At 37.5% G+C, this 13,632-nt stretch overlaps 1 protein-coding gene across 2 annotated transcripts in view; it reads left to right on the forward strand.

The window, feature by feature from the left end:
- Positions 1-13,632, forward strand: part of NEDD4 (NEDD4 E3 ubiquitin protein ligase) — a 135,657-nt gene that overhangs the window by 25,655 nt on the left and 96,370 nt on the right. For both annotated transcript variants that reach the window (XM_042941944.1, XM_042941945.1), the window contains exons 3-4: positions 884-962; positions 1,066-1,104. In XM_042941944.1, coding sequence (XP_042797878.1) covers positions 884-962; positions 1,066-1,104 — 118 coding nt within the window. The remainder of the gene's footprint in view (positions 1-883; positions 963-1,065; positions 1,105-13,632) is intronic.

The raw sequence follows: 13,632 nt of genomic DNA on the forward strand, positions 1-13,632 counted from the left end.
AGAGTTAAGGGGGGGAGGTGGTTTAAAAACATAATTATGTGACTAGAAAAACATAGGTGAAAAGAAAAGCTGAAGATACAAAAGGGAGAAATGAAAATAGATGATAAAAGTTTCCAGAGCAGGTGGTTAGAACATGTACAAAGAGGAATTGGCCTCAAATAGGGGCACAACACCTGAATCACTGAGGTGAGGGGTAAGGATGAGTTCTGATAAATACCGGGGTCTTGGGAGTGGTCTGATGGCTTTGATTTTTGTCAAAGTAAGAAGTAAGGTTGTATGAGGAAATTGGAGGGGGAGTTGGTGGTGGAGAATCGTGAGTACTTGGGATCCCCAAAGGAAATGGGAGGAATTTGATCAGGGACAGGTAAAGTGTACAGTCTTTTGTTTTGCAAACTTATGTATCACAAGATTTTTCTTTTCCATGTCACTTTGTAGAAGGGGTTACATGACACATAATTATTTTGAACTGAAAGCACTTTGTCTTATTTTGTAAAAACAGTTTACACCCTTGAGATAACTTGGAACAACCTGAGGTCTTGCAAAGCTAGGCTTAAGAATCAAATTAACCATCTTAACCCCAAAGAAGAAAGAATGTAATAAAAACTGAACAAAATTTGAAAAATCGAAATAGGTTGGAAATCACTAAATTGGATTAAAAGGTTTCTTTCCAATTCTTTGTCTATTTCACTAACACAGTACTTTAGCTTTTCAACAAGATGCAGAAATTACTATTATTACCTACTCCTGCCAAGGAACCCTCCCTTTAACAGTAGGAAATAATTGTAGAAATTGCTAACAAGGAAAAATCTGTGATTTTTATAGGTTGAGCAATCTGAGTTTGGGAATAAGCAACAATTATATATATGTTTTTTTATTTTAACAGTGATCCATATGTGAGAGTGACATTATATGACCCAATGAATGGAATTTTTACCAGTGTGCAAACGAAAACCATTAAAAAGGTTAGACGTAGCAATATTCAAAAAAAATTTTAATATACTTTGCTTTATTTTTATATGACAAAAATATTTAAAAAATAGTTATACTCTGTTTATTGTCTTTTAGACTTTGAATCCAAAATGGAATGAAGAAATACTATTCAGAGTAAGTATGAATTTTATTTCAGTAAAACAGCAAAAAATTATTTTCAATAGATTAGAATGATACTATTATTTATCATATTCTGAAATGTATCTTATAATAAATTGTCTAGATTTTTAAAAATTTGAAAAGTGTTAAAGCTCGGTATCCCATGATGACATGGTCCTGGAACCATTTATCTTATAAAAAAAACATGTATGTAAGGTAACAAAGAGGTAAAAGATGATTATAAACCTGGAATTATCTTATTCTACTTTTTTAAAAGGTTTGTTTGTTTGTTTGTTTGTTTATTTTGAGAGCATGAGAGAGAGCACACATGAGTGGGAGAGGGGCAGAGAGAGAGGAAGAAAATCCCAAGCAGGCTCCGTGCTGTCAGCATGGAGCCCAACATGGGGTTCAGTCTTACAGACCATGAGATCATGACCTGAGCTGAAATCAAGAGTTGGACATTTAACTGATAGAGCAACCCAGGTGTCTCTATCTTATTCCACTTTAATTCTGGGTTAAAGTCTATATGATAGTCTTATTCAGATGTAGCAGATTTTGGTGTTTTCCCCTAAAGATCATTCAACATTTGTGTCTCTACAGTCACTTATTAAATAGACTGATCTGGACTAGAGATGGTGAGGGCCTATCAATAAATAGATGCATTTCTTTTCATATACCCTTCATTCACATTCCTGTCGTCCCCCTCACCCTTCCTTCCTATACTACAAGAGCAAACTCCAAATCAGCAGTTATTTCAGACTCCTCAGGAGGGTCCTCAAATTGACAATGCTTCTTTGTACCTATTTGTCAGATTGCTGATTCCAGAATCAGTACCCTCCAAGTAATGGTAGAGATGCATATCAGTAATCTCCCCTTCTCTGCTGGATCATTCCCATTTGTACATTCCATCCTTAAAATGTCCTGCCTTGCCTCATATTCCCCTTTAGTTGCAGACTTAAATTTCTTTGTTCACTTAAATAACCAATGTTCTTATAAGAGTTGCATTGTAAGAGCTGTCCCCATCACATCTACTTCTTTTTTTTTTCTTAATTTTTTTTAACGTTTATTTATTTTTGAGACAGAGAGAGACAGAGTATGAACAGGGGAGGGGCAGAGAGAGAGGGAGACACAGAATCTGAAATGGGCTCCAGGCTCTGAGCTGTCAGCACAGAGCCCGACGCAGGGCTCGAACTCACGGACCGTGAGATCATGACCTGAGCCGAAGTCGGACGCTTAACCGACTGAGCCACCCAGGTGCCCCTACGTCTACTTCTCTAATGCATTCTTTAACCTACTCTAACCTAACTCACACCTGCATCGTTGGAATAAAACTGCTCTTACTAAGGTCACCACTGACCCCCATGTTGCCACATTCATCTAGTCTCATCCTACTTAATGCTCTCAACAATGGTCAACCGTAGCTGACCATTCCTTAAACACTAGCCTGTCTGCAGGCTGTTATGGTGCCACACCAGACTTTGGTCAGGAAAACAGAAGTCACTCTTCTGTATTCCACATTTGAAGATTTTTTTTTGTTTAGTCTTGTTTTAATAAAGTGAATTGGAAGGAAAGAAATTGCTGAAGCAAATGTCTGAGAAGCTGTTACTGAAAATCCAGCCAACAGCACCAACTAGAGTGCTTCTGGTTTTTCTTGTTTAGAGAAGGAGATCTCCCTTACCCTATTTAGTATGGCATGAAAATAGCATTTTAAATCAGTTTGGAAATTTTAGATTCTTGAGGAAATTGTATTGAGTCAGCTGGATAGTCATATGGGGAAAAATGAAGCTAAATTTCTGGCTTACCTTTACCAGAATAAATTCCAGATTTGGTAACCTCTGGTTTTGATTGCTTGTTTGGCACAAATATTGCTTAGGAGAGAATTTTAACATTCTCAAGTGGTTAAGCGTTTTATTTATTTACACTTTCACTATTATTTTACTTATTTTTTTTGTGTGTTTTTCTTAGAAATGTATGTGTTTTCAATGTATTGAAGATTTTTGGACCTCTTACTCTTTTTTCCTTCTAATATGATTGGCCTGTACTTGTCATAATGTTTGGCCCTAATAGGGACGAATGTTTATTTGTCTTGTTTCCAATTTTAATGAGAGTTTATCTAGCTTTTCTCCATTAAAAATAGCTTTTTATTATTTATCACATTAGAGATATATTTATCTCATTATTTTTTTCAAGAATTAAAAAAAAATTAACACATCTAATTTTAGCCATGATGCAGTAATAGGGCATTGATGCTATAAACAACTGTAAAGCTATTAAGGATCTTAGCAGAATCCAGAGTGTCACAACATAATATTAAAAATGCACCTGGGGAGAGGCCAAGATGGGGAACAGCATGGAAGGTTTTTTTTGTGTCTGTCATCCCTGAAATGCAGCCAGATCAACACTAAACCATCTTGCACACCTAGGAAACTGATTTGAGGATTAACACAACAATCTTCACAACCTGAACCACAGATCTTGGCAGGTATGTGGCACAGAGAGGTAAACTGGGGTAGAGGGGAGCTGCAGAGGTCAGGGAGCTATTTTTGTTTGCAAAGAGAGGACAGAGACAGGAAGAGAGTACAAGAAAGCATCCCCCCCACCAAAGCAGTGGGAGAGAAAAGAAAGAGTACGCAAGGGACTGAATAAAAAAGGGAGAAAGGAGAAAGGAGAGGGTTTAAATTTCATTAAAACTCTATAAACGGGGAGCGCAGAGTCTGAAACTCCACATAGCTCAATACCTAGTGGTACTCTGGTGGGAAGGGCAGATCCCCAGGAGCAGAGAGTGAGGTCCGAGGGGTCCTTGGGCCACAAGGGGAGAGGTGGTTCCCCTGCTGGGAGGACATTTGGTAGAGTCTGTGTGGCCACCCCACAGGCAAAGGTCCCAGTGGACCCTGGAGAACATCCACATTCACTGGTGTTGGAACAAGGATGTTAAGAGTGAAGCCTGGCCCTAGATGTGTGTTGTGATTTACCATAATCCCTGAAACACTGCTGCTACACGATCACGTGAACTTTTTCTAGGACAGGCTAGCACCCAGCCACAGTCTCTGGGCATCGGCAGCAGCACAGTCTCGCGAACATTCCTGGGAGTAGGGGGGCACCCGGCCATTGCTCAGGGAGACCCTACCCCAGAGGGTCAGAACGGGTCAAGGCTGCAGTCCCTCAGAAGTGAGGGGTTGGGAAACACAGCCACATCTGGGATAAAACTCAGGAGGGAGGTGCCACTTGGCAGCCTGACTGTTTGGTTATGGACATTGTAAAAGCGGGGAGTGGACAGAAGCCAGAGACAGAGGAGGTGTGCTCAATTGCCAGTTGGGAGAGCACAGAGCTCTGACACTAGAGACTGGGTAGCTTAGTGACAGCATTTTCCCATCCCCTGCATGCACATACACCCCTACATGCAACACAACAATCCACGCCTGTGAGCTAAGCAGCGCCATCTAGTGGAGAATGGAACTGCTACACTAAGCCCTGCCCAACTGGGCCAACCTTACGCTTCAGGAACACCACAAGTCTCTCCGCTTGCTTAGTTTATGGACTATAAATTGCCTCATAGTTTGTCTTCTAGGAGAAATCGATGTAATTTCAATTGTATTTCAGTCTGTTCGCTGGTCCATCTATTCAATTTTTTTTTCTTTTTATTTTCTTATTCTTGAATACATAAAGAGTAAAAAATTTGTTTTTATTTTCCATTTTTATTAAAAATATTTTTAAATTTTTTCCTGTATTTTTAACTTTTTTGTAAATTTTTCAAATTCTATTTTACTTCCATCATTTCATTTTATTCTATTTCATTGTATTCATTTTTTCAAATTTTCAAACGTTTTCCTTTTTTTCTTTTTTCCTATTTTCCTTTTTTTTTCTTTTCTTATCTTTCCCTTTCTTCTCTAATCTCCCAAGCTCCTTTCAATAACCAGACCAAAACACACCTAGGATCTAGCATCCTTTATTTGATTTTTTTGTGTTGTTTTTAATTTTGTTATTTTAATTTTTTTGTCTTATTAATTCCCTTTCTTCCTTCAAAATGACAAAATGAAGGAATTCACCCCAAAAGAAAGAACAGGAATAAATGACAGCCAGGGGTTCAATGAACACAGATGCAAGCAAGATATCTAAACCAGAATTTAGAATCATGATAATAAGAATACTAGCTGGAGTTGAAAATAGATTAGAATCCCTTTCTGCGAAGATAAAAGAAGTAAAAGCTAGTCAGGATGAAATAAAAAATGATATAACTGAGCTGCAATCTCGAATGAATGCCCCGGTGGCAAGGATGGATGAAACAGAGCAGCCAATCAGTGATATAGAGGACAAACTTATGGAGAACAATGAAGCAGAAAAAAAAGAGGGAAACTAAGGCAAAAGAGCATGATTTAAGAATTAGAGGACTCAGTGACTCATTAAAAAGGAACAGCATAAGAATCATAGGGGTCCCAGAAGAGGAAGAGAGGAAGGGGTAGAAGGGTTATGTGAGCAAATCATAGCGGAAAACTATCCTAACCTGGGGAAAGGCACAGACATCAAAATCTAGGAAGCACAGAGAACTCCTACTAGATTGAACAAAAGCTGACCATCAACAAGGCATATCATAGTTAAATTCACAAAATACTCACGCAAGGAAAGAATCATGAAAGCAGCAAGGAAAAAGAGTCCTTAACCTCAGATCAGGTTCACAGCAGACTTATCCACAGAAACTTGGCAGGCCAGAAGGGAGTGGCAGGACATAGTCAATGTGCTGAATTGGAAAAATATGCAGCCAAGAATTCTTTATCCATCAAGGCTGTCATTCAAAATAGAAGGAGAGATAAAAAGTTTCCCAGACAAACAAAAATTAAAGGAGTTTGTGACCACTAAACCAGCCCTGCAAGAAATTTTAAGGGGGACTCTCTGAGGGGAGAAAAGGCAAAAACAAACAAGCAAACAAACAACAACAAAAACAAAACCAAAAGGACCAAAAGCAACAAAGACTAGAAAGGACCAGAGGGCACCACCAGAAATTCCAACTCTACAGACAACATAATGGCAATGAATTCCTATTTTTCAGTACTCATTCTAAACGTCAATGGACTCAATGCTCCAATCAAAAGACATAGGGTAACAGAATGGATAAGAAAACAAGATCCATCTATATGCTGTTTACAAGAGACCCACTTTAGACCTAAAGACACCTTCAGATTGAAATTAAGGAGATGGAGAGCCATCTGTTATGCTAATGGTCACCAAAAGAAAGCCGGAGTAGCCACACTTATCTCAGACAATCTAGACTTTAAAATAAAGACTGTAATAAGAGAAGAAGAGGGCATTATATCATAATTAAGGGGTCTATCCACCAAGAAGATCTAACAATTGTAAACATTTATGCTCCAAATAGAAGCACCCAAATATATAAATCAATTAATCACAAACATATACTCATTGATAATAATACCATACTAGTAGGGGACTTCAACACCCCACTTACAGCAATGGAGAGATTATCTAAACAGAAAATCAACAAGGAAACAATGGCTTTGAATGACATACTGGATCAGATGGACGTAACAGATATATTCAGAACATTTCATCTTAAAGCAGCGGAATATATATTCTTCTCCAGTGCATATGGAACGTTCTCCAGAATAGATCACATACTGGGACACAAATCAGTCCTCAATAAGTACAAAAAGATCGAGATCATACTGTGCATATTTTCAGATCATGATACTATGAAACTTGAAATCAACCACAAGAAAAAATGTACAAAGATAATAAATACTTGGAGACTAAATACCATCGTACTGAAGAATGAATGGACTAACCAAGAAGTTAAAGAGGAAATTAAAAAGTCCATGGAAGCCAATGAAAATGATAACACCACAGCCCCAAACTTCTGGGATGCATCAAAGGTGGTCATAAGAGGAAAGTATATAGCAATCCAGGCCTTCCTGAAGAAGGAAGAAAGATCTCAGATACACAGCCTAATCTTACACCTTAAAGAGCTGGAAAAACAACAGTCAATAAAACCCAAAAACAGAAGAAGACAGGAAATAATAAACATTAGAGCAGAAATCAATGTTGTTGAAACCAAAAAACAGTAGAACAGATCAATGAAACCAGCAGCTGGTTTTTTGAAAGAATTAACAAAATTGATAAACCTCTAGCCAGTTTGGTCAAAAAGAAAAAGGAAAAGACCCAAATAAATAAAATCAAGAATGAAAGAGGAGAAATCACAGCCAACACTGCAGAAATATAAACAGTAATAAGAGAATATTACGAGCAATTATATGCCAATAAAATGGGCAATTTGGAAGAAATAGACAAATTCCTAGAAACATATAAACTATAAAAACTGAAACGGAAGAAATAGAAAATTTGAACAGATCCATAACCAGTAAAGAAATCGAATTAGTAATCAAAAATCTGCCAAGAAACAAGAGGCCAGGGCCTGATGGCTTTCCAGGGGAATTCTACCAAACATTTAAATAAGAGTTAACACCTATTCTCTTGAAGCTGTAACAAAAAATAGAAATGGAAGGAAAACTTCCACACTCTTTCTATGAAGCCAGCTTTATCTTGATTCCAAAGCCAGACAAAGACCCCACTAAAAGGAGAACTACAGACCAATTTCCCTGATGAACATGGATGCAAAATTCCTCAACAAGATAACTAGCAAACATGATCCAACAATACATTAAAAAAATTATTCATCATGACCAATTGGATTTATACGTGATATACAGGGCTGGTTCAATATCTGCAAAACAATCACTGTGGTATGTCACATCAATGTGATACATCACATGATCCTCTCAATAGATGAACAGAAAGCGTTTGGCAAAATACAGCATCCTTTCTTGATAAAAACCCTCAAGAAAGTAGGGATAGAAGGATCATACCTCGAGATCATAAAAGCCATATATGAAAGACCCACCACTAATATAATCCTCAATGGGGAAAAACTGAGAGCTTACCCCTAAAGTCAGGAACAAGACTGACACATGAAAACATGCTCAACATCACTCATCATCATGGAAATACAAATCAAAACCACAATGAGATACCACCTCACACCTCTCAGAATGGCTAACATGGACAACTCAGGCAACAACAGATGTTGGCAAGGACATGGAGAAAGAGGATCTCTTTTTCACTGCTGATGGGAATGCAAACTGGTGCAGCCACTCTGGAAAACAGTATGGAGGTTCCTCAAAAAGTTAAAAATAGAACTGCCCTACAATACAGCAATTGCACTACTAGGTATTTATCCAAGGGATACAGGTGTGCTGTTTTGAAGGGGCACATGCACCCCAATGTTTATAGCAGCACTATTGACAATAGCCAAAGTATGGAAAGAGCCCAAATATCCATCGATGGATGAATGGATAAAGAAGATGTAACACACACACACACACACACACACACACACACACACACACACACAATGGAGTGTTACTCAGCAATCAAAAAGAATGAAATCTTGACATTTGCAATTACATGGATGGAACTAGAGGGTATTATGCTAAGTGAAATTAGTCAGACAAATATATGTCTTCACTCATAAGAGGAATTTAAGATACAAAACAGATGAACATAAGGGAAGGGAAGCAAACATAATATAAAAACAGGGAGGGGGACAAAACATAAGAGACTCTTAAATATAGAGAAAAGGGTTGCTGGAGGGGTTGTGGGAGGAGGGGATGGGCTAAATGGATAAGGAGCATTAAAGAATCCACTCTGGAAATCCTTCTTGCGCTACATGCTAACTAACTTGGATGTAAATTAAAAAGTAAATATAGTATTAAAAAATATGAAGGTACCATAAAAAAAATGAGCCTATTTTGCACTACCAAATGGATATTTAAGTTTGAACACAAACAACATAATTCAAATCAATAAACATTGAATAAATGCTGAAAACATCTAAAATTATTTTACGTACAACGAACCTCAACAATATGACCAGTTCTCAAAAGGAGAGACAATCAACAAGTGCCACTACCAAGATGATGCAGATATTGGAATTACCAGTAAAACAGCTGTATTATATTAAAGCAGCTATTATAATCATTATAATTATGCTCCATTATATGAAGGTAAACAGTCTTGAAATGAATGGGAAAATAGATATTCTCACATATTAAAAACTAAAAACGAATGAAATAGAAATATTAGAACTTAAGAATATAAAATCTGAAATTTAAAAAATCATTGAATGAGTTCAGTATCAGAATGAAGATAACAGTGAAAAGAACTAGTGAACTTGAAGATAAGCAGTAGAAATGATCTAATCTGAAGAACAGAAAATAAAGATTAAAAAAATTAATAGAGTCTTAGGGACCTATAAACAATATTAAAAGAGCCTAATATTTGGGTCATTGAAGTCTTCGAAGAAGAAGAAAAAGGCATTGGTAGAAAAAAATATTTGAAGAAATAACTACCAAAATTTACAAATTTAGTGAAAGAAATGCATTTATAGTCTAAAGAAGTTCAGCAAAACCCAAAGAGAGTTTATGCAAAGAAAACCATGCACAGACACATCATAATCAAGTTGCTGGAACCAAAGATAATGAAGAAAATTTGAAAACAGGGAAAATGGTACATTATGTATAGAGGTATAATGACTTAAAAAGCTAAATATTTCTCTTCAGAAACTATGATGAAACGGCATAATTAAGGTAGCAAAGGAAGAAACAACAGTCAACTCAGAACTCTATATCTAACGAAAATATCCCTCAGGAATGATAGTGTAATAAAGGTATTCTAAGCTGAGGAAAAATAAGAGAATTTACTGCCAATAGACATACTCTAAAGAAAATGCTAAAGGAAATTACTTAGGTTGAAGGTAAATTATATCAGATGTAAATTTTACTTCAGAAATGAAGAAGCAATAGAATAAGTATTGGTTATTATACTATCTTTCCCTCTTGAGTTCTTTAAAATATTTATGACTATTGAAAGGAAAAATTAAAACACTAGTGGGATTTATAATTTAGGTAGATATAATACATATTACAACCAAAATATAAATGAGTGAAGATAAAGTAACCTTTTTGTTATAGGGTTTCTACATATTATGTCAAGAGGCTTAATACTAACTTTAAGTGGGCCATGAAAAGTTAAGTATGTATATTGTAATCCCTAGCGCAACCACTAGAAAGTAATAGATATAGCCCAAAAAACAATAACAAATAAAAAACAGTAAATTCATCAAGATGCCACAGAACCTACAGACATTAAATGGATAGTAAGGGATACTATGAATTCTGTGCCCATAAATTCAGTAACTTAGATGAATGGACCAATTCCTTTAAAGATACATAGTACCAAAACTTTAAGAAGAAATAAATTATCTGAAAAATTCTGCAACTCTTAAAGAAATTGCTTTTGAAGTTAAAAACCTTCCAAGAAAGAAAACTTAAGGCCCAAGTGTTTTCACTGCTGAATTCTATCACATATTTAAGGAATGAATGATTCTAATTCTACACAATGTCTTATCAAAAATAGAGGAGAGAACATGTCCCAATTCATTTATGAGGCCAGAATTACCCTGATCCCAAAACCAAATGAATATTTTATAAGAAAATAAAACTGCTAACCATTAACCTTCATGACTATAGCCATTTTGTGGTAAGCTTACTAAATTGGGCCCCTTCCATTTTGAAAAGGCCAGTAATTTGTTGTCCAATTACTTCTGTGTGTGGGTTTGCCTTTCCAGTCTGCAGAACCTGAGCCAGCACAAGTGTCTGGGGGCTTATAAAATGCATGTTTTATAGGGATAGAAATCTACATAACATTTCATCCTTCCAGGGGACTCAATTTCTAGAGAAAGAGATGTAGGAATGAACTCATGACCATGGGATCCATTGGTTACATCACCTGCGACGTCATCCATAAGCAAGCAACCTTATAGCACACTAGAATGTCCTACTGATGGCACAGGCAATAGTCTGCAAAGATGGGGTGCCAGTTTATTCACTAAAGCAGAGACTTCAACATGATGCTCTGTCTGCAATAGAAAGTATGCATGGGTCCAGGAACAAAGGGGTAGAAGTAGGAGTGGCCCCACTTCTCATCATTTCCAAAGACCCACTAAAGGATTATGTGCTCTAGAGAGTTCTAGAGAACTCTGGACTTTACTAAGTTAGAGGTCCAAGTTCCCAAAAGAAAGCACACTCAATCCACGGGACATAGTGAGTCCCATCAAACCACAGTTTACTGCTGTAGCCAGGGCACTCTGGACTTCTTGTGCTCAGAAACCAGCGGGTGACTGGGGCTATTAACTTGGTTGAGTTTGCATCTACAGTCATTCTCCAAAGTTTGTCTGGATTCTGCAGGGACCAGACTGGAGAATTAAATGAACCTATTATAGGAACCACCCATGTATCATTTAGGTCCTTAGTAGTGATACTAATCTTTGATATTCACAGCAGGTTGCACGATTTTTGTTTTATAAAAACAGCTTTTATTAAGATATAATTCGCATAACATACAATTCACCCCCTCAAAGTATACCATTCAGTGGTTTTTAGTATATTCAAAAAGCTGTGCAGCCATCAACAAAATCAATTTTTAGAACATCTTCATTAGCCCAAAAAGAAATCCCATGCCCACTAGCTGTCACTCCCCATTTTTTCCCAACACTTGCCCTTCTTCCCAGGCAACCACCAACCTACTTTCTGTCTCTTAGATTTGCCTCTTTGAGCCATTTCATGTAAATGGTTTCATACAATACGTGGTTTCCAAGTTTTAACCATGTTATAGTGTGCATCAGTACTTCATTTTTTAAATTGCCAAATAACATTCCACTGTATGGATAACCACACTTTATTTATCCATGCATCAGTTGATGGACATCTAGGTTGTTTCTACTTTTTAACTGTTAAGAGTAACGTGTGGACATATATTTTCATTTGAAAGTATATACCTAGGGGTAGGATTGCTGGATCACATGAGGAATTGCCAGACTGTTTTCCAAGTGGCTGTACCTCTTTACATGCCCACCAACAGTGTATGAGTTTTGAGTATGAATTTTGATTTCTCCGCATCCTTGATAACACTTGCTATTATCTCTTTTTTTTTTTTTTTTTTTAGAGAGAGAGAAAAAGAGTGCATGTCTGTATGTTCATCGGGGAGGGGCACAGGGAGAGAGAGAGGAGAAAGAGGGCGGGGGGAAATCTCAAGCAGGCTCCATGCCCAGCATAGAGCCTGATGCAGGGCTCTATCTCATGACTGTGAAATCTTGAACCAAAATCAAAAGTCGGACTCTTAACAGACTGATCCCCTCAGGTGCTCAACAACACTTGTTATTATCTTTTTATGTTAGCCCCCCTAGTGGGTGTAAAATGGTATCTCATGGTTTTCATTTGCATTTCTGTGATGACCAATGATGTTGGTCAATGGCTTTTTGGCCATTACATATCTTCTTTGGAGAAATGTTTGTTTATATTCTTTGCCCATTTTATAATTGGATTATTTGTCTTTTTGTTACTGAGTTGTCAGGTTCTTTGTATTTTCAGATACAAGTCCCTTGTCAAATACACGATTTGCAACATTTTTCTCCTGTGGGTTGTGTGTTTTGATTTTATTGATGGTATTATTTAAAGCACAAAAGCTTTTAATTTTGAGGATGTTCAGTTTATTTTTTCTTTTGCTGTTTGTGTTTTTGTTGTCGTATCTATTCAATGTTGTTTTAGATTTATTACTTTGACCAGAGGGAGGACAGTTTCAGAGGCTTCCACTTGGCCTTCTCACTTTGCTAGCTCTTATCCCACAAGCCCATGGATTCACTGTGGTGGTAGTGGTGGTGAGGGGATCCAAGTTCCAGTATGTCAGTCCCAATTTTACATTTGAAAACAAGAAAAATGACTATTGGGTGGATCACAGAACCAGTGGACTCAGTTTAAGCTGAATTTTAGCCAGGGCATTTCCCCAGCACACCACTGAAGAAGTCTTTAGGTATTGAGCCACTGCCTTATGCCAGTGACTTTATGTGTCCCACATTCTTCTCAGGATGGGGAGCTCCTTGCCATTAGGTAAGTGTGAGCTGGTCCTAAAACCCTACCACCCATACCATTTGTGTTGGTTTAGGTCCTCTAAGAAACAGACACTCAGATGAGAATAGATACGCAAGAGGTTTTGGGGGGAAGCACATGTGAAGCTTAAAGAGGGAGGACACACATACGGGAAGAGCCTTCTGATCATCATGCAGCCCTAACACTTGTGCAAGGAGGGGAAAAAGGATTGGTAAGAAGAGCCCCACATTGCAGCACAGTTCTGAGAAAGTCTCATCCAAGCTGCCAGAGAGTTTCCCAGGAAAGATTGTTAGAGAAATCCTGTGTTGGGCATGAATGGCCAGGCTCTAAATCCCTGCTGTGCCCAGTCTTTGGGAGTAGGCAGGGAGAACACAATGGGTAGATTCAAAGGTGCATGGTCACTTGGGAGCTGTCAATCAGCAATGCACGTTCTCTTGAAAGAGATCCAAGTAGCTCATCTCTGGCCATTAGAGTTATGATGTTTAAGGATTCATATTGTCATCCTCAGAGCAGCCACTAAAAAATTAAAATG

The sequence above is a fragment of the Panthera leo genome, chromosome B3, assembly GCF_018350215.1.
Source record: "Panthera leo isolate Ple1 chromosome B3, P.leo_Ple1_pat1.1, whole genome shotgun sequence".
Lineage (NCBI taxonomy): Eukaryota > Metazoa > Chordata > Mammalia > Carnivora > Felidae > Panthera > Panthera leo.